This window comes from Schistocerca serialis, chromosome 5, assembly GCF_023864345.2.
Source record: "Schistocerca serialis cubense isolate TAMUIC-IGC-003099 chromosome 5, iqSchSeri2.2, whole genome shotgun sequence".
NCBI lineage: Eukaryota > Metazoa > Arthropoda > Insecta > Orthoptera > Acrididae > Schistocerca > Schistocerca serialis.
Window position 1 is genome coordinate 684,518,447 of NC_064642.1, and position 20,079 is coordinate 684,538,525.

The 20,079-nt window shown below is 45.2% G+C and overlaps 1 protein-coding gene across 5 annotated transcripts in view; it reads right to left on the bottom strand.

The window, feature by feature from the left end:
• The window catches only part of LOC126482270 (hexokinase type 2), a 252,029-nt gene that overhangs the window by 10,330 nt on the left and 221,620 nt on the right, over positions 1-20,079 (bottom strand). For 4 of the 5 annotated variants that reach the window (XM_050106252.1, XM_050106253.1, XM_050106254.1 and 1 more), the window contains exons 2-4: positions 2,027-2,189; positions 1,796-1,935; positions 1,487-1,702 (exon numbers count right to left, since the gene is read on the bottom strand). In XM_050106252.1, coding sequence (XP_049962209.1) covers positions 1,487-1,702; positions 1,796-1,935; positions 2,027-2,189 — 519 coding nt within the window. Of the gene's footprint in view, positions 1-1,486; positions 1,703-1,795; positions 1,936-2,026; positions 2,190-2,903; positions 3,063-20,079 lie in introns of those variants that run through there. The other variant, XM_050106255.1, reaches the window with a different exon arrangement.

Genomic DNA, 20,079 nt, shown 5'->3' on the forward strand with positions numbered 1-20,079 from the left:
TAGCCATTTATCCTTTTCTTTTTCTTTATGTTTATATCTACTCAAATAGATGCAGTTATTATTTTGAGGTTTACAATACAAATAATGAAGTTATCTTTCGTGAAGATTCATATTTTATTCTTAACATTATTACTATTACTGCTAGCAGATATGTTGAAGAGCTGTACAACTTTCTACGGAGAGGACCTTCCATCGTGAGTTGTGTAGTGAGCTGTGTTTTGTTTTGGTGTCAAATCACAATAAGTACTCAGTAAAAAAATATATAATGCAATTTATAACTTATCAATTATGTAACAGTGCATGTGTTAGTAACCCAACATTATCACAGTAATCGGTACTAGAAAAATTTGCAAAATGATTTTTATATTGGACAGCTCCCAATTTGCTACTTTACCAGTTTAGAGCTGACCACACAATTTCTCTGTAGAAAGAGAGCTGAAACAGCTCTTTTCATCTGGCAAAGCTATTTAGATGTTGTTGTTGTTGTTGTTGTTGAAGTAAGATGGAAAAAGATTCCCTTCATGCTGACCATAACTCAGTGTGTTTATGTACAATTTTGGCTTAACTTCTTGTCAATAATGATGTAATGAGAATAGGGAAGGAAAATGACAAACTTCCGCAGCAATGAATCCATTTCAGAATTCACCCTTGCTGATGTATTGAACTGAAGAAACCCCTAAATGTGGATGAGGATTTTGTCTTCTTCTTTTGAATGTGAGTCCAGTGTCTTAACCACTATGCCAGTAAGCATAATCAACAGCTCTTGGGCTTTGAGAAAATTTCATATCTGTCTATACTTTACACATTGTTTCAAAGAAATAACTTTGGTTTTGAGGATACTCCCAACTCGGGTTGACCACCTCTGTTCATATCAAAAAATAAAATAAGATTTTAAAACTGTCATGGCCCAAGCAAGATTTTGAACAAAAGGCAATTTAAAGACAAGACTGCATCGATCATACTTTGAAAACCCCCAGTCAGCCAAAAACATTTATTGGCTATTGTCTTCAGTGTGAAGGAAACTAACATTGAATTAATAACTTCACAGTGACTGAATTAAGATATTCAAATACAGCTGTTCCATAGACTTGATAGTAGGTTATCTCATCACACTAATTCAGATATGCATAAACTATTTGTACTGGCTATTCAGAATTAAAAATAACATATTTCATACTAAGACCAAACTGCCTTGCGTGGCTTCACTTTGATTCACAAGAGAAAACACCATTGAAATGACATTTTCTACGGTTAGCAACAGGGGCCCAGTTGCACGAGATGACTTACATGCTCCACTGGCAGAAAATCATTTTCAACAGTGCATTATGGATTTGTTTCATAGTGTTAATGTTTACCTAAAAGTTAAGTGGAATATTTACTGGTACCCTTTGTTTTCCAAGTTGATCAACATATCTGATGTGATTGCAATACCATGTATGATCTAAGTAGAGTTTTTTTTTTTTTAAAAAATCAATAATACACTTACATTTCTCCTTGCTAGAGCATCTTTCAACAACTGAACCACATCTTCACCAACACAACCACTGCAGTTGAAGCCTTTGGTCCACCTTTCCAGGTATCCCTTTGTCAAACCCTTCTGAGTGAGTGGAAAACTGAAGGTGAATCCCAGTGGTAATCTTAAATGGGCCATCTGATGCTCTTTCATGAAGTTTGCCAAACATTCAGCAATGTGGTCAAACAGCTGAAAAACAAGGGCAGTTTGATGGATTGATTGATTTCAGAAGGAAAGAGGGAGATACTGAACACAATAATACATTATAGTGTAACAACATACCTGTACACCTGTTCCAAGCATAATACTCTGAGGAATGGCGTATATTTTAGAATCCATGTGAAACTTTTCTCCCTCTAGTTCTATAATAAGCACTCTGAAGTTTGTACCTCCCAGATCAAGTGCCAAGAACTTCCCTTGTTCTAATAAACAAAACATTGACATATTAAAGCAATAGCAAAAAATTAAATAATCTCCATGTTAGAGGGGGAGAAAGAGAGAAATCAAGCTTACCTTTCCCATTGGGCAAGTCCTGAACGTATGTCACGAAACACTTCACAATGGCCTTCGCATGGGTCTCCTTTCCTAGCCCCAACTTTATATCTTCCAGTAGTCTGTCCATGATCTGGTGGATTTGGTGATCTGACAGCATCAGCTCTTTGCATTGTTCACGAATCTGCAAATAAAAGGACACATGCAAAATCAGATTAGCAGTACAGTTACGCCTGCAAACAAAGTGTGTGCTGACCGAGGTCAACAAAAAGTTGAGATAAAACAACGCTGCCACATGAACAGTGTGCAACACACCAATTACTCCGACTTAACAACAGTGGCTTTTCTATGACTTTGCAGAAACGCTGATGCAAATATTCTCGTTAGTTCTTTCTTATCCCAGTCGACTTCGTATTTTCACAGTTTAGAGCAGTTCACTTAGTCGTATCATCATCGCAAAACTCAAAGCGCACAATTCGAAAGCACACGTCTGCATTTCGACAGCAGCAAGTGTCGCAACTGGGGCTACGGAACATAAGCAGAGCTTAAACTATTCGAAGATCAGAAATGTTGAAGTAATCAATTTATCTTGAATGGTCTCGATATATTTTAAAGTTTCTTCGCCGTTTTTCCTACCTTCTGTATAAGACCGCGGTGCAAACAAGAATTCGACTTAACGTTCCGATAGTTTAAATTGCGATATACAAACAATAAAGCAATTGAAGCAAATGCCTATGTATCTTACACCAGTCTTTAAAACTGTTACTTTAGCGTTCTTTACACGTCAGTCAAAGCCACTCAGAAACGATAAAAAACGATCTTCACATACACCAGCGCTATATCGCTTCACGAAAGCATGTCCTAAAATCAATAAAACTCTCTCTACAGGCACGCTCACCTTATTACTGGTATTGCTCCTCATACCCATGGCGAAGAATACGCAGATTCAGTAGTATAAACGGAATAAACTACGCGCCACGAATACACTGTCACACAGCACTGCCTCACAAATGAATGATATCTACGAGCGGCTCTGGCTGCCAGCTCTATACGGAGCCAAGCCCTCCACACACCCCTTGGTCTGCGCCTCCTGATTGGTCGTCGTGCTGTCCCGCCTTCCTATTCGCCAGCCCGCCTTTGACGTAACCAGGCATACTAGCCTGCAAGACAACCTGAACGACGCGCGTTGTGCAACGGGGGAAATTCCAGCTACTGTGGCCGCAAGCTTTAATCACTCAGTTAGCGTTCGACTGTCTCACAGGTTGCTGAAAACGAGGAGCTCCGTTTGTTTCTGTGCGCTGGAGATGTAATCGGAAGAAGAAGAAGCACTCACAATAAGTGTAAGTGCTGCGAAGGTTTACAGGTCACGAAAGAATCTACTTCCAGACTAACGTTAGTCTGGAATATCACCTTTAAGAAGAAGTACCGTACTAGTTTTGGAAAACGACGGATTTTAAAATAACAAACTTTGTTTTACCTCACTGAACTGGAGTGCCGAACATCACGCCATTCGCGTGCACTTAGAGATCGAATTGAAGGCATTTTGTAACTAGCTGATTTTTAATGGTTTGATACTTGTCAGAAACTGAATGCAACATAATCACGCCTTAGTTCGGATGTGTCAGTATAGTCTCTGAAAACTGAAAACAACGTTGAAGTTCACCATTAAATTTCTTTCAATGCAAAATACTCCAAGTTGTTGAGCGAGTATACTACGTTCAGAAATCGACACATTCAGTGATAGAACGTATGCAGAAGCTTACCTTTCATAAAACTGAACTCGCTTTACCAAACGTATTTTCAACGACATCCAAGAAGTCGTCTAACAATGCAAGGAATGTTCTGTAGGTTTTTCATAACGTCGAGTCGAAATTTTTGCGACATTTTTCACCTCAGTTTCTGAGATATGAAATTTCCATCACAGATTGGTTCTGCTCAAAGAACTGGAACAGCGCATGTGGTTTCTGTAAAACCTTACATTCCCATGGGAGACTAACCAAAGTTTTGCTGCACCTTTCAGGTTTGGGTGCACATGTGCTGCTCCCAACTACTCCATGGTTCGAATTGTTCCCAGACAAGACGTTAAATCCCCTTTGCTCTCTCTCTCTCTCTCTCTCTCTCTCTCTCTCTCTCTCTCTCTCTCTCTCTCTCTCTCTGTCTGTGTGTGTGTGTGTGTGTGTGTGTGTGTGTGTGTGTGTGTGTCACACACATCAGGAAGGCTAGGGGACAGAAAAGGAGACTTACAATGTGAACGGTACCACCCAAAGGTCTCTTGCAAATAAATCAGAGGACATGATAAGATTGGTGCTTATCGCAGTACTTTTCTCCGTTTATATCTGACACACAGTTTTCTGAGATTAACATCATCGCCGTTTATAGAGAACGCTCTGCTCCTTACTTGTTTCGAAGATTTTGTTATCTCTATCAGTCAAATATTTCGTTCGAATTTTTAAGGTTGAACGTGAAGAAGCCTTACGATCATATCTTGGTAGGAACTGTCTCCCCATTCCGAGAACATACGGAATGGAAAGGAGGAAGAGGGGGGACGGGAAATAGAAAACAAAACATAACGCCATGCGTTAAAATCTATTTCGAAATGCAGGTGAGAGATATCTTTACTGTAGATTGTAAGGAGAATCGTTTCATTGTGCCAGTGACTCATAACTAGAAACTAGTGATATGCGGTTATAAAGGAAGCTTGCATCGAGGGAGGGAAATGTATAGTTATCTTTTCTCAATTAGCAAGGGAGAGAGACTCATTGACATACGTAGAATACAGCATGTGTGGACCAGTAGGTCTTTCATACCACTGCAGCAAAATATGTCGGTAGACGTCTAAGTTCAACGAAGACAACAGTTACCGTGCACGGAGAACAACAAGGTCGCCCTTGCAATGCAGGCCGGAGACTTTTTGGAATTAACAGGGTGTAGGCGTTTAATACCACATAGTTGCGAGTTACGAACGGACCAGCAAAAAACGCGATCACATGATGGTTGTTGAAGTGTCTGAAGCCTGCTATCAAACGTACATGTACGCTGCGTCTGTATTTCCATTAGATGTAATGAAAAACAACTCTCTTTAAATGAGGACAAATGGTTCAAATGGCTCTGAGCACTATGGGACTCAACTGCTGAGGTCATTAGTCCCCTAGAACTTAGAACTAGTTAAACCTAACTAACCTAAGGACATCACAAACATCCATGCCCGAGGCAGGATTCGAACCTGCGACCGTAGCGGTCTTGCGGTTCCAGACTGCAGCGCCTTTAACCGCATGGCCATTTCGGCCGGCAGGACAAATGGAAGACAACGTTCATAGCAAAGAGAAAAAAGCCGACAGTATCAGATTAGAAGAGCAGTGAGTAACGTTTGGAGCTCGTCCCATGATACACAGATATTGAGTAACGTCAAGAATTGATACGAAATGGGGCGGACACGAGAAAGAGTAGGGAGGGAGGAGAATGAAAGTATTATGGCAAATGCACAGCGCGTCTACAAAGTAATCGCATTGAAGGCAATCAGTTCGAGACTAACGCTCCAGAGTTAGGACCAGAGCACATCTGTTCTGTCCATACGAGTAAGCGAAGGAGCTGCTCAGCAAACTTAAAATTGCAATACCTGAAAGCAAGGCAAAGGGTTACCCTTTTAGGCAAATTTGAAAGTCAGTATTCGAGGATGGCTACGTGACAGTTCTGCTGCTTCATCACATACGTCGTGTGTAGGGACCATGGGAATAACTTGGAAATATTTGTGAGCGTATTGAGGAATATAAGTACAGATATTTTCCCTCGTTCCACAAGAGAATGGAATAGGGCAGGAAAACTGTGATATTGGTACGAAGTAGCCTCCGTCATGCATTGTATAGTACCTCGCGGGCAATGTATTTAGATGTAGCAGAATATCGCTTGCCCCTGTACATTTGGTCCAGATAATTCAAATCTCTTGTTTCTTTCGCGTGTATTCGAAGTTTGGAAAAATTCCGAGCTATAGTGTACCATCAAAATGGCGTCTACACGAGGTACTCGTTACGAGCAATATGCTGTAACTGGATTCTGGTTGTGGAAAAAGAAGTCTTTGAGAACTTCCATAAACGACTGTGTATAAAGAGACTTACAGCGTCACGAAGTGAAGAATAAGCTCCATGATGGGACACTTTCGGGACGTCTTGTCGCTGCGACTGCTCCGGACAAGATGAATTTCGCGGATGCTACTACTCATACAGACCGAAAGACCACAAATCGACCATTTTCTCTACAGCTGTCGGTGGGCATTAGACACTTGCATACTCAAAGGTGTGCTCAAGATGGATTCCATGAATCCCCATAACGGACCATAACTTTCAAATAAAAGGCGTCTTATATGAAATGCTGGAACAGTTTGAGGCCAATGGAAAGATCTCTCACGCATCGTTACAGGTTACGAAACCTCGGTGCATCACCTCGAGCCGAAAACAAATTGGCAGTCACTGGAGTAGCATCCGCAGTCACCAAAGAAGAAGAAATTCAAGGCTGCTACCTGCTCTGGCAAAGTCATGACGACAGTCTTTCGGGGTAGTGTGGTGTCTTTTTCGTGTATGTGTTATCAAAAGGATCAGTCATTAACTCCGACGAACAGGTGAAGATACGACACGGCGGTGTCTGTGGTAAGAAGGCCGATACTCCTTCGGACATGCACTCACGTTCGCTCTGCGACGACTACAGCCGCAATGAAATATGTGAGATGTATTCGCAGTTGCGAGTACGAATAACTATCAGCTGTATAAGGGAACGAAGACAGTGAAAATTGGTGTCGGACCTAGACCTTTAACGCGGATTTCCCGCCTTATGCGAGTGGTCGCCTTAAATTGCTTTGGCTAAACCTTTACATATACATTTCATGTATATGTAAAGTTTCTGGGAGTACCGTCTCCGGTGTGTTAGGTTTGACAAGATTCCAAAAGAAATCTGGTGTGTGAGCAAGTCTCAGAACCCGAGAACACATCGTCGAATTGGATCCGCACGCCTCATCATACTACAGCCCACAACGGGCGTAAAATGCGTTAGACATTCTAGCTGTACACCCATAATCCGCAAGCCACCTTACAGAGTGCGGCGGAGGGTACTATCGGTACCATGAGACACCACCCATCACCCCCTTGTTTTCTTGTCCCACTCGCGAATGAGCTTTGTGGGAAAGACGACTATCTGTAAACTTCCGTATGAGCTCTAATTGTTCAGATTTTCCCGTGGTGGATACTGCGCGAAATTTATGTAGGGTGAAGTACTGTACTACCTGACTCTTCTACGTAGGTATGTTCTCGGTACAGTAAACTTCTGCACGATGCAGATTGTCTCACCTGTACCGCCTGCAACTGGAGCCTTATGCGCTTCTCCCTAACGCTCTAGCGGCGCTCTTCTTTGCATCGCCTCTGAATCCCACATTTGCGAGTTCCAGACAGACGAGCACTACTGAACGAACAGGTTGCACGAGGGTTTTGCAACCTGCTTACATGATAAAATTTCTTTAGAATTCTTCCGATCTGTCTGGCAACTGCTCTTTCTACACTGGAGCGCCAAAGAAACTAGTATAGGCATGCGTATTCAAATGCAGAGATACGTGAACAGACAGAATACGGCGCTGCGGTCGGCAACGTCTGTATACGACAAGTGTTTGGTGCAGCTGTTAGATCTGTTTCTGCTGCTACGATGGCAGGTTATCAAGATTTACGTGAGTTTGAACGTGCTGTTATTGTCGGGGCACGAGCGATGGGACACAGTATCTCCGAGGTAGCGATGAAGTGGGGATTTTCCTGTACGACCATTTCACGAGCGTACCGTGAATATCAGGAATCCGGTAAAGCACCAAATCTCCGACATCGTTCCGGCTGGAAAAAGATCTTGCAAGAACGGGACCAACGACGACTGAAGAGAATCGTTCGACGTGACAGAAGTTCACCCCTTTCCGCAAATTGCAATGCTGGGCTATCAACACGCGTCAGGTGCGAATCATTCAACGAAACATCATCTGTATGGGCTTTCGGAACAGAAGGCCCACTCGTGTATCCTTGATGTCTGCACGACACAAAGCTTTACGCCTCGCCTGGGCCTGTCAACACCGACACTGGACTGTTTATGACTGGAAAAACATTGCCTGGTCGGACGAGTCTCGTTTCAAATTGTATCGAGCAGACGGACTTGTTCGGGTACGGAGACAACTTCATGAATCCATGGACCCTGAATGTCAGCAGGAGATTGTTGAAGTTGGTGCGGGCTTTGTAATGGTGTGGGGCGTGTGTAGTTTGAGTGATACGGGGCCTCTGATTTGTCTAGATACGACTGGCAGGTGACACGACGGAAGTATCCTGTTTGATCACCTGCGTCCATTCATGTCCATTGTGCATTCCGACGGACTTCGGCAATTCTAGCAGGACAGTGCGACACCTCACACGTCCAGAATTGCTACAGAGTGGCTCCAGGAACACTCTTCAGAGTTTAAACACTTCCGCTGGCCACCAAACTCCCCAGACATGAATATTATTGAGCATATCTGGGATGCCTTGCAACATGCTGTTCGGAAGAGATCTCCACCCCCTCGTGCTCTTACGGATTTATGGACAGCTCTCCAGGATTCATGGTGTCAATTCCTTCCAGCACAACTTCAGACATTAGTCGAGTACATGACACGTCGTGCTGCGGCACTTCTGCGGGCTCGCGGGGGTCGTTACATGCTATTAGACAGTGTACCAGTTTATTTGGCTCTTCAGTATATAACTAGCTTCATGTGGTCGTTCCACTTTAATACTGAAACAAAAGTATTTTAAACTTTTCTGCAACACAAAATGACTTTATTAGAATATGGAGATCATGCTGTTTTTGACTGAACCACCGTGGCTGTTACATGCAAATGCTGCGGCTGCTGAGAGATTTTAAAGGAGACCAAAGTCTTCTATTCACCCCAGAGGACAGTAGTAGTACAGAGTAAACAAGTGTTCTAAATGTGGCGTAGCGTATATCAGAGTGATATGGGTAACAGCCCGGTATTCACCTAGCGCGATGTGAGAAACAGCCTAAAAAACACACCCAAACTTGCTGGCACACCGACCCTCTCGTCGTTAATTTGCCGGGCGGATTCGATGCGGGGCCGGCATACCTCCCCGTTCCGGAAGCGATCGCCTCAACACGTGCAGTTAACCAGGCGGGTTCAAATACGAGCAATTCTTTCACTTACGCCATAGTCCCGCAGCGATCGCAGGGTCGGCGTGGTTACAACTGATTTGCCAATGTTAGTTTTTAGGGATGGCCGGATGCCCTTCCTGCCGCCACTCCTTAACCCCCCTCCCCCCCCCCCCCCCCCCAGGACGGAATCAGTGTACCCCAACTACCTGTGTCTAATGTAAATCGTGAAATAGTGCGGACGTGGGGACCAGCCCGGTATTCACCAAGCGGGATGTGGAAAACGGCCTAAATACCACATCCAGGCTGGCCGGCACACCGGCCCTCGTCGTTAATCCGCCGGACGGATTCGATCCGGGGCCGGCGCACCTACCCGAGTCCAGGAAGCAGCGCGTTAGCGCGCTCGGCTACCCTGGCGGGTTGGTTCAAATACGAGCAATGAAGAACAAATATTCCATGCATAAAATCAGTATACGGCTTGACACAAAATTTATAAAGTGCAAGTGTTATAACAAATTTTCCTTGAAGAGTAAAATATTCTTTTAGAATATTAGGAAAAATTTGCATTTGGCAAATGTGCGGTACAAAGTTGTTAAGACTTTCGTGTCCGCTTGTTGACGAAGCTTCACCCTCCACTGCTGGTGCTGTGTCTTCCACCACGTTGGGGCGAGGGGGGGTAGGGGGTGAAGCTTGACAATGCCAGCTACTCGCCCTGGCGAAACGTCAAGACAGAACCAATTTTTCACTAGATTCCACCTTTTTGTACCACAGACGGTTCTCAAACCTGACTTCCGCCGTTCGGTACTGGGATAAGTGAAGTGACGTCGAGTTGACACACTGTCTAGGGTGAACCCAATACAATTTGACGGTGAGGTCACCTGACGTTCCATTCCGTTGAGGTCTAGCGTGAGTCGGGCTCAGCGCTTCAGCCTCAACGTCTAGTGATGCGAGGAGCGTCATATCGGAGCGGCAGTCATGTCAGATGCCGCCGGCGATAGCGGCGCCGCCACACACGCTTTATCAGAGGCGGGGCCGTGGTGACCGAGCCACCTGGTCGGGGCCGGCGTCTGAGCACATTCGCTGCAGAGTTGCATCATCCGCTCAGCGCCGCACCTTGCCGTGCTCGCCACAGCTGGTGAGGCACCTGTGCAGGGTCCCGTACGGCCACACGGGGCAGGCTGCCTAAGAGCCAACCCGCGGCTGAGGCGTGTGCGACAGCACCACCTTTCATTGCTCCGTCACCACACTGGCGGCATTCAGAGAAATAATAGCTTCTTTACCAAAGACGTCTGAACGATTAGTAAAACGTCAATGTCTCCAACCCACGAGAACAGCTCATACTACGGCGCGTCTCCAACAAAATGGCGCAGTGTGTGTCAAGTTTGCCCGTTTTGCAGAAAACTTTGCAGAGACGCTCGCTAGGCACTTCTGTCCGAAACCACGCCGCTGCTACGGTCGTAGGTTGGAATCCTGCCTCGGGCATGGATGTGTGTGATGTCCTTAGGTTAGTTCGGTTCAAGCAGTTCTAAGTGTAGGGGATTGATGACCTCAGATGTTAAGTCCCATAGTGCTTAGAACCATTTGAACCATTTTAGAGACGCTCGCCCAACTTTAATGGCAAGGGTTACTGGTAAATCGTTCTGCATTACAGAGATACTTCACAGTTCTGAGGTTTCATCGAATATGTAACTCTGCAGTGATATGACACACAGCTGTTGAAGTACTTTACGTTATCTGTAACACGGTTCGGCCCCAGAGTCGTGCTACACTCAATCAAGTGCTTCACTATGGGAGGTGTACCCAACGGTATGCGAGCACTCTTTTCCGAGGTTCTCTTTTAGCGATTTCGTTCGCATTCAGCTTATGACGCGATTGTACAGAAGATTAAAACCATGACCTGGCAATAACAGTTCCGTCTAATGGCGCCAGGCTTTCATGGTAATGCCCTCCCCTGTCTACTACGAGGGTCATTCAAAAGACAATGCGTCCTTTTTTTCTCCTTAAATAACCTTTAAGTGAAAAATTTGAATTTGGTGCTATTCCGCAATGCTACTTCTCCAGTCCACTGTAGTAGTAACTCTGTGTCAAGAGACGCCAGTACTGAAGTCGCTTGCAAAATGGCTGGCATCGATGTTCGTATTAACCTGCATTATGTGGTAGTATTCTTGAACGAAGAAGGTGAAACGCCCATCTGCATTCGCGAAAGACTGAAAAATATATACTGTGCTGCAAGGGTGGAAATTAGCACTGTTGGACGACGGCTTCGTCGCTGTTACGAAGCTGGAAACAGTGCTGGCTGACGAAATGCGGCGTGGCAGGCGGCGACTGCTGTGACCCCAAGTAACTTTCCGTGTGAGATTATGGTTCATTTTCTGGAGCAGGGATGCGCAATAAATTCTGTCCATTAAGTCAGAACCCTCAAACTGCTGAAAATACGTCTTCAGTTCGCCCAACAAAAGCTATGGCGGATGTTCCTTTGCAAGACAGTACAAGACCACACATCAGTCGTCACACCACTGAAGATATTGTAAAAATTGGAAGTCTTGCCTCATGCCTCGTACAGCCCTGATCTGTCACCAACAGACATCCATCTGTTCGGGACACTAAAAACACCTCATCGCGTGATTCGCTTTGAAAATCAAAGGCTGTAAAAAAAGGTCCGTGCGTCGATGGCTTCGGAAGCAAGATGGTGCAATTTAGCACAGTGGAACGCGTGTCTTTCTAACAAGATGGACCAAAACTGTGGAAATGGACAGAGATTTTACTGAAAAGTCATAAATTAATCTTTAATGGTGTGGTTTTCAATTACGTAGTTGCATTTTAAATTCTTGACAGATAAAAAGAGAAACATGAGTCATTACTTTTTGACTGACCCTCGTGCACCCATTCTTTGGAAGTCACTGAAGTGCATGGCAGGGAGTACTCTCCTCTGTACTCGTAATACAGGCTGCTTCTCGTTCCTTGCGCGGGAAGAATGACTCAAATGCGCGCTCTCACGATCCCTGCGCGAGAGATACGTATGGGTTTGTAATATATTTTTAAATGCTTTATTTACAGGTGGTTCTTGAAACTTTGTAAGTAGGCTTTATCTGGATATACCACGAAGGTTTTCGACGACAGGACGTCTTAGCTGCTGGCGTCTCTTCTGTGGTCTCTAAAACTTTTCCGTTCCTAGTGTTTCGATCAGAGCTACGCTTGCCTCTTAGGAGGTGCTCCTCGTTCCGCTAATCCACATCTGATGACGTCCTGCAAAGCTCTGGACAAAACGCAAGGATTGTAAAATTTCTCTGGATAGCTTGCATTTTCTTTCCAGGGTATTTCACTTCAGTTTCTTCAGCACCTCTAAAAATCTCTTGCGGGTCACACAAACCTTCACCGTCGTCCATTGGCACCGCCTTTCTTTGTACGCGTTCAGTGATCCCTGGAAGCCCTATTTGGCATAAGTCCCACATACTTTAATACTGTAGGATGAGTTCAAAAAAATGGTTCAAATGGCTCTGAGCACTATGGGACTTAACATCTATGGTCATCAGTCCCCTAGAACTTAGAACTACTTAAACCTAACTAACCTAAGGACATCACACAACACCCAGTCATCACGAGGCAGAGAAAATCCCTGACCTCGCCGGGAATCGAACCCGGGAATGTAGGATGAGTGAATTGTAAACAATCTTCTTTGTAGACTGATTGCATTTCCCAAATACTCACCAGCAAACTAAAGTCTGTCACCTGCTTTACCTACAACTGAGTCAAGAGTGATCCTTCAGTTTCATATCCCAACGAAATATTACACCTAGCTACTTGTATTAGGTGGCAGATTCCATTTGCGACTCGTTGATACGGCAGTCGCAAGGAACCACGTTTTTTCTCTCTCTTTTGTGAAGTGCGCAGTTTTACATTTCTAAACGTAATCTTTGCACTACTCTGAAATCTTACCAAGATCAGTCTTAATATTTGTGAGCCTCTTTTCACACTGTACTTAACAGCATTTTTTCCTCCATCACATTACACGTCTAGTACCACTCGTCAAATTATTTTACAATATCGCCGGTGCCATTTTCCCCGCTACTTCGATAAGCGTAACCAACTCCCACGGATAGCGAATTATCGGTACCAGCTTAATTAGTGCGTCCGTGATGACAGCTGGAAAATTAAGAGTGTTTTAGCCTCAATTAGGGCATTTAGGTAAGAAATTAGTCACGTTCTGTCCAACGGACCCAATCTAGCACTTGCCTTACAAACCACGGGAAATCAATCTTTGAAGCCTGACCTTAAATTTGATCGCCATTCCACCTGAAAGAGTCCAATGTCTTCACCAGTGTAGCACATCGCGCGATCGCCTTTTTAAGTCTACTAACGTCTCCTAGAATTACATTTTCGTGACACCAACAGAGGTTGCCAAAAACTGTCCGTTAAACACAATCGAGAAAGAAGAGTGTGCAATAAAGGCGATGGTCACCTCTAACGAGAAGAAAACTGGAATCAAGCGCCCTTACAGTTTATTACACTGAAGTGACAAAAGTCATGGGATAGCAATATGCGCACATGCAGATGGCGGTAGTATCGCGTGCACAAGGTATAAAGGACAGTGCCTTGGCGGAACTGTAATCTGTACTCAGGTGATTCATGTGAGAGGGTTTATGGCCGCACGAGGGTAATTAACAGACTCTGAAGGCGGAGTAGTAGTTGGAGCTAGACGCTTAGAACAGTCCATTTCGGAAATCGCTAGGGAATTCAACATTCCGAGATCCACAGTGTCAAGAGTGTGCAGAGGATACCAAATTTTAGGTGTTGCCTCTCACCACGGACAACGCAGTGGCCGACAGCCTTCACCTAAGGACCGAGAGCTGCAGCGTTTGCTTAGAGGTTTCAGTGCTAACAGAGAAGCACGTTGCGCGAAATAACCACAGAAATCAATGTGGGACATAAGAGGAACATATCCGTTAGTACAGTGCGGCAAAATTTGGCGTTAATGGGCTGTGACAGACGACAGTCGCGGGTGCCTTTACTAACAGCACGACATCGCCTGCATTGCCTTTCCTGGGCTGGTGACCATACCGGTTGGACCCTGGACGAATGGATAACCGTCGCCTGGTCAGATGACTCCAGATTTCAGTTGGTACGAGCTGATGGTAGGGTTCGAGAGTGGCTTAGGCCCCATGAAGCCATGGACCCAAGTTGTCAACAAGGCATTATACAAACTGACGATTGTTCCATAATGATGTGGGCTGTGTTTACATGGGTCACTGACGGGAAATGGTAATGTTTGGATACTTTGAGACCATTTTCAGGCATTCATGGTCCTAATGCTCCCAAACAACGATAGAATTTTTATGGATGACAATGCACTATGTCGTCGAGCCACAATTGTTCGATGTTGTTCAAATGTATGTGAAATCTTATGGGACTTAACTGCTAAGGTCATCAGTCCCTAACCTTACTCACCACTTAGCCTAAATTATCCTAAGGACAAACACACACACACCCATGCCCGAGGGAGGACTCTAACCTCCGCCGGGACCAGCCACACAGTCCATGACTGCAGCGCCTTAGACCGCTCGATGTTCGTTATTGGTTTGAAGAACATTCTTGACAGTTCGAACGAATGATTTGGCCACCCAGATTTTCCCATAAGAATCCCATCGAACATTTTTGGGACATGATCGATAGGTCAGTTCGTGCACAAAATCCTGCGCCGACGATACATTCTCAATTACCGACGGCTATAGAGGCAACATGGCTCACTATTTCTGCAAAGGACTTCCAGCGACTTGTTGACCAGCACGTCGATTTGCTGCACTACAGCGGGCAAAAGAAGGTCCGACATAATACTGCGAGGTATTACATGACTTGCCACCTGGGTGTATGTGTCGTAATAACAAGGTGTGAACGAGAACAGTGTTATGAGAACTGCATGATCCTGGTAGAGCTGCTATTGCCAACGACTTAAAGTGACGTAACAAATTAACTTCCAGTGATTCAAGAAATTTTAAACCTGCGCCACCGACTACTGGAAACGTTTATCTTTGTACCTTTTTAAACTTCTTTGTAGTAGATAAGCAAAACGGACAAAAAATAGTCACCATCAGCTGCTACTGGTGTTTTCGTCTTAAGACTGATTTAGTCTAGCCTGTGGAAGCCTCTTCATCTGCGAGCAACTGGTGGAACCTACATCCTTGTGAACCTGCTTAGTGTATTCGTCTATTGGTGTGTCTCTACAATCCCGCGGGACAAGTACCAAATAGGACTAATAGGGATTATTGAACGTATACAGGTAAGGGCAGAACGAATGGTCACGAGTTTATTTGATCCGTGGGAGCGTGGCAGAGATGCTGAAGAAAGTGAACAAGCAGACTCTTTAAGATAGATGTAGACTATCGCGAGAAACTCTACTTACAAAGTTTCGAGAACGGTCTTTAAATGGTGACTCTAGGGATGGACTATACAACTCCCTACATATCGCACCCGTAGGATCGTGAGGTCAAGATTAGATTACGTACAGTACGCACAGAAGAATTTAAACGAGCTCTCTTCCGGCGCTCTATACGTGAATGGAACGGGAAAGAAACCTAATTGGTATAGTGGGGCTTACCCTCCGCCATGCACTTGACAGTGGTCTGCAGAGTGTAGAAGTAGATGGCAGTGCCTGCAGCACGCTAGACGGTGTCGGTTTGTCGCACACTCCGCGCAGGTTCTTCCGCGGTCGGAGGCTGGCAGTTGTCCGGTTCGCACCGGTTGCGCGGCTGGCGCCAAGGCCTCGCCGCTGACGCCACAGGCGGCGACGTCCGCCAGCAGTGTTTGCAGAAGGGGCTTCCAGCAGGCGACGCCAGCAGACTTGCGCACGTCTCGCCTCGCGTGGGCAGCGCTTCTTTCGCACTGCTCCAGGTTTCCTGTCACGCTACGACCCGTCTGCGATTCCTGGTAGGCTTCTCCGGTCGCCAATGCCTGAGCGGAAACTCTAGTTCTTCCGTAATGTCCTCGAGGTGCGTTTTTTCCTGTATCGTGCAGTACGCATGTGTTCCCATCCGGTGCACATTTCCGTGTTGATTCGAGTCGCTATACAAACGCGTAGATGACCTCTCAAGCTGCTTTCTTTTGTTCCAACCGGCGCGAATCCGGGGTTCAGTTGTGAAAGAGCTTACAGCAAGTTATGGTCTCTTCCTCCTTCCCTCCCTTCTTCCACCCTTCCCCCCCCCCCCCCCTCAAATTCAACCTTCAATGAGACACAGATGACTGATTACATACATGCATGCATCCATCCATCCATCCATCCATGCCTGCGATGTCCCACATCTCCTCCTGAACTACTGGATCGACTTCAACGAAGTTGTTAGACATATCCCTTACTACGAGGGTCACTCCAAAAGACACGCACACTATTTTTTTAAAAATCCATCTTTTATTCTACTTGTTTGAAAGTTTTACAGTGCGCAGATACATCCTTTAGGAACTATATTTTCATTTCTCTACATAATTTCCATCCCTCTCAACTGCCTTACGCCATCTTCGAACCAGCGCCTGTATACCCGTACGGTAAAATTCTGGACCAACCTGTTGGAGCCACTGTTTGGCAGCGTGCACACGGGAGTCATCATCTTCAAATGGCTCTGAGCACTGTGGGACTCAACATCTGAGGTCATCAGTCCCCTAGAACTTAGAACTACTTAAACCTAACTAACTAAAGGACATCACACACATCCATGCCCGAGGCAGGATTCGAACCTTCGACCGTAGCAGTCACGCGGTTCCTGACTGAAGCACCTAGAACCGCTCGGCCACACCGGCCGGCTTCGATCGGATTCATATTGGGCAATCTGGGTGGTCAAACCATTCCCTCGAATTGTCCAGCATGTTCTTCAAACCAATCGCTAACAGTTCTTGCCCGGCGACATGCTGCAGCGTCATACACAAAAATTCCACCATTGTTTGGGAACAAGAAGTCCAAGAATGGCTGCAAATGGATTCCAAGTAGCCTAACGTAACCATTTCCAGTCAAAGCTCGGTTCAGTTGGCCCAGACGACCCACTCCACCCGCGTAAACACAGCACATGTCAGAATGAAGTTTTCACTCTGCAGCGGAGTGTGCGCTGATATGAAAGTTCCTGGCAGATTAAAACTATGTGCCGGACCGAGACTCGAACTCGGGACCGTTGCCTTTCGCGGGCAAGTGCTCTACCAACTGAGCTACCCAAGCACGACTCACGACCCGTCCTCACAGCTTTAATTATGCTAGTACCTCATCTTCTACCTTCCAGGCTTTACAGAAGCTCACCTGCGAACATTGCAGAACTAGCACTCCTGAAAGAAAGGATATTGCGGAGACATGGCTTAGCCACAGCCTAGGGGACGTTTCCAGAATGAAATTCTCACTCTGCAGCCGAGTGTGCGCTGACATGACGGGTCGTGAGTCGTGCTTTGGTAGCTCAGTTGGCGGAGCAGTTGCCCGCGAAAGGCAAAGGTCCCGAGTTCGAGTCTCGGCCCGGCACACAGTTTTAATCTTCCAGGAAGTTTCACAGCACACGTCATTATGCAGCCGCTCCCAGCTTGCACAGTGCCTTGTTGACAACTTGGGCCCATGGCTTCGTGGGGTCTGAGCTGCTCTCGAACCCAAACATCAGCTATTATCAAATGATATCTGGACTTATCTGAGCAGACCATGGTTTTCCAGCCGACTAGGCTCAAACCGATATGGTCACGAGCCCAGGAGAGGCACTGCAGACGATGTCGTGCTGTTAGCATAGTTTCGCGTTGGTCGTCTGTCGCTGTAGCCCATTAACGACAAATGTCCTAACGAATACGTTCGTTGTACGCCCAACACTGATTTCCGCGGTTATTTCAAGCAGTGTTTCTTGTCTGTTAGCCCCGACAACTCTCTACAAACGCCTCCGCTCTCGGTCGTTAACTGATGACTGTCGGCCACTGCTTTGTTCGTGGCGAGAGAATACCTGAAATTCGGTATTCTCGGCACACACTCTGTACTGCCTTTCTTGGAATTCTGAATTCTGTAAGTATTTCCGAAATGGACTGTCCCATGCGTCTAGCTCCAACTACCATACCGTCTTCGAAGACAGTTAATCCTCGTCGTGCGGCCACAATCACGTCGGAAACCTTTTTACATTAATCACCTGAGTACAAATGACAGCTCCGCTATTGCACTGCCCTTTTATACCTGGTGTAAGCGTTGCTACTGTCACCTGTATACTTGCGTGTAGTTATCCCATGACTTATCACCTCAGTGTATTTCACAGGCAGCATCCACGTTTGCCACTGAATGTAACTACACAAATACAGGGTGTTACAAAAAGGTACGGCCAAACTTTAAGGAAACATTCCTCACACACAAAGAAAGAAAATATGTTATGTGGACATGTGCCCGGAAACGCTTACTTTCCATGTTAGTGCTCATTATATTACTTCTCTTCAAATCACATTAATCATGGAATGGAAACACACAGCAACAGAACGTACCAGCTTGACTTCAAACACCTTGTTACAGGAAAATGTCCTCCGTTAGCGAGGATACATGCATCCACCCTCCGTCACGTGGAATCCCTGATGCGCTGATGCAGCCCTGGAGAATGGCGTATTGTATCACAGCCGTCCACAATACGAGCACGAAGAGTCTCTACATTTGGTACCGGGGTTGCGTAGACAAGAGCTTTCAAATGCCCCCATAAACGAAAGTCAAGAGGGTTGAGGTCAGGAGAGCGTGGAGGCCATGGAATTGGTCCGCATCTACCAATCAATCGGTCACCGAATCTGTTGAGAAGCGTACGAACACTTCGACTGAAATGTGCGGGAGCTCCATCGTGCATGAACCACATGTTGTGTCGTGCTTGTAAAGGCACATGTTCTAGCAGCAAAGATAGAGTATCCCGTATGAAATCATGGCGGTGAATCGAGGAAGTACAGTACATACTGACGAAACTAAAATGAGCTCTAACATGGAAATTAAGCGTACGACACATACTTTAAGAGAGATTACGTTTTAAACACTGAGATGCGTGAAAAAGTATCGCGCCGTGGATGAAGTTGTAATGCATTTGTTCCTTACTACTTTACGACACTGCTACAGTCCAGTCAGCGTAAGGAAACCTGTGGCACCTGGCAGCGCTTTTGACAACTTTCAACTGCTAAGCGCAAACGACTATAGGCGAGAATAGCGGTCTATAGAGCTATGAAGAGGCGTTGCCATACAGATGTCCAAAAAATAGCGTCGTAGAGACGCGAAGCAGATGGCATTGGCAAATGAAAACACGGGCAATGGTGGGTTTCTCACCTGGTGATATATAAAATGTCGCAATATTATAAAAATAATTTATAACTTGTTGACATCATACTAGGTACATACTGGTAATTTTCCATGCTTTAAATAATCTGTTTATGTATCGTACCGAGATATAATTTTGTAGGTCGGTGTTGTATGCGGAAACTCTGCAGAATGGGTGTCTAATAGATTTAGAAGCAAACAAACTGCAAATTAAAACGTGATGTCTGATCCTGAAGTATTATCGCATGAACAGCGAACATGTAAGTGAAACTTTTTTCCCTTTCATTACTTTGTGTTTCATTATTTTATATTTCAGCGAGAAAAAGCTTCCAAACGGTTTGAAGATATGTTTGATGTAAGCTGCCATGTACTCTCATCGCCAAATGCTGGATGAATTTCGGGTAATTGGCGCGCTGCGAATTACATTGCCTCAATACAAACACAGTTTCTAACTTTAATAATTGTCTTATAGTGTTAAACTATCAACCTGAAATTATACCTCTTGAGTAGATTATGGTAGCATTTTAAATCTTAATTCATCAATAATGATTTGCAATAAATTTTTTGTTGTCCTGGAAATCGTTGTACAGACAACCTGCAAGTGGGAATGGATAACCGTTTAAACAAACTAAGAAAGACAGGAACCTGTTATTTG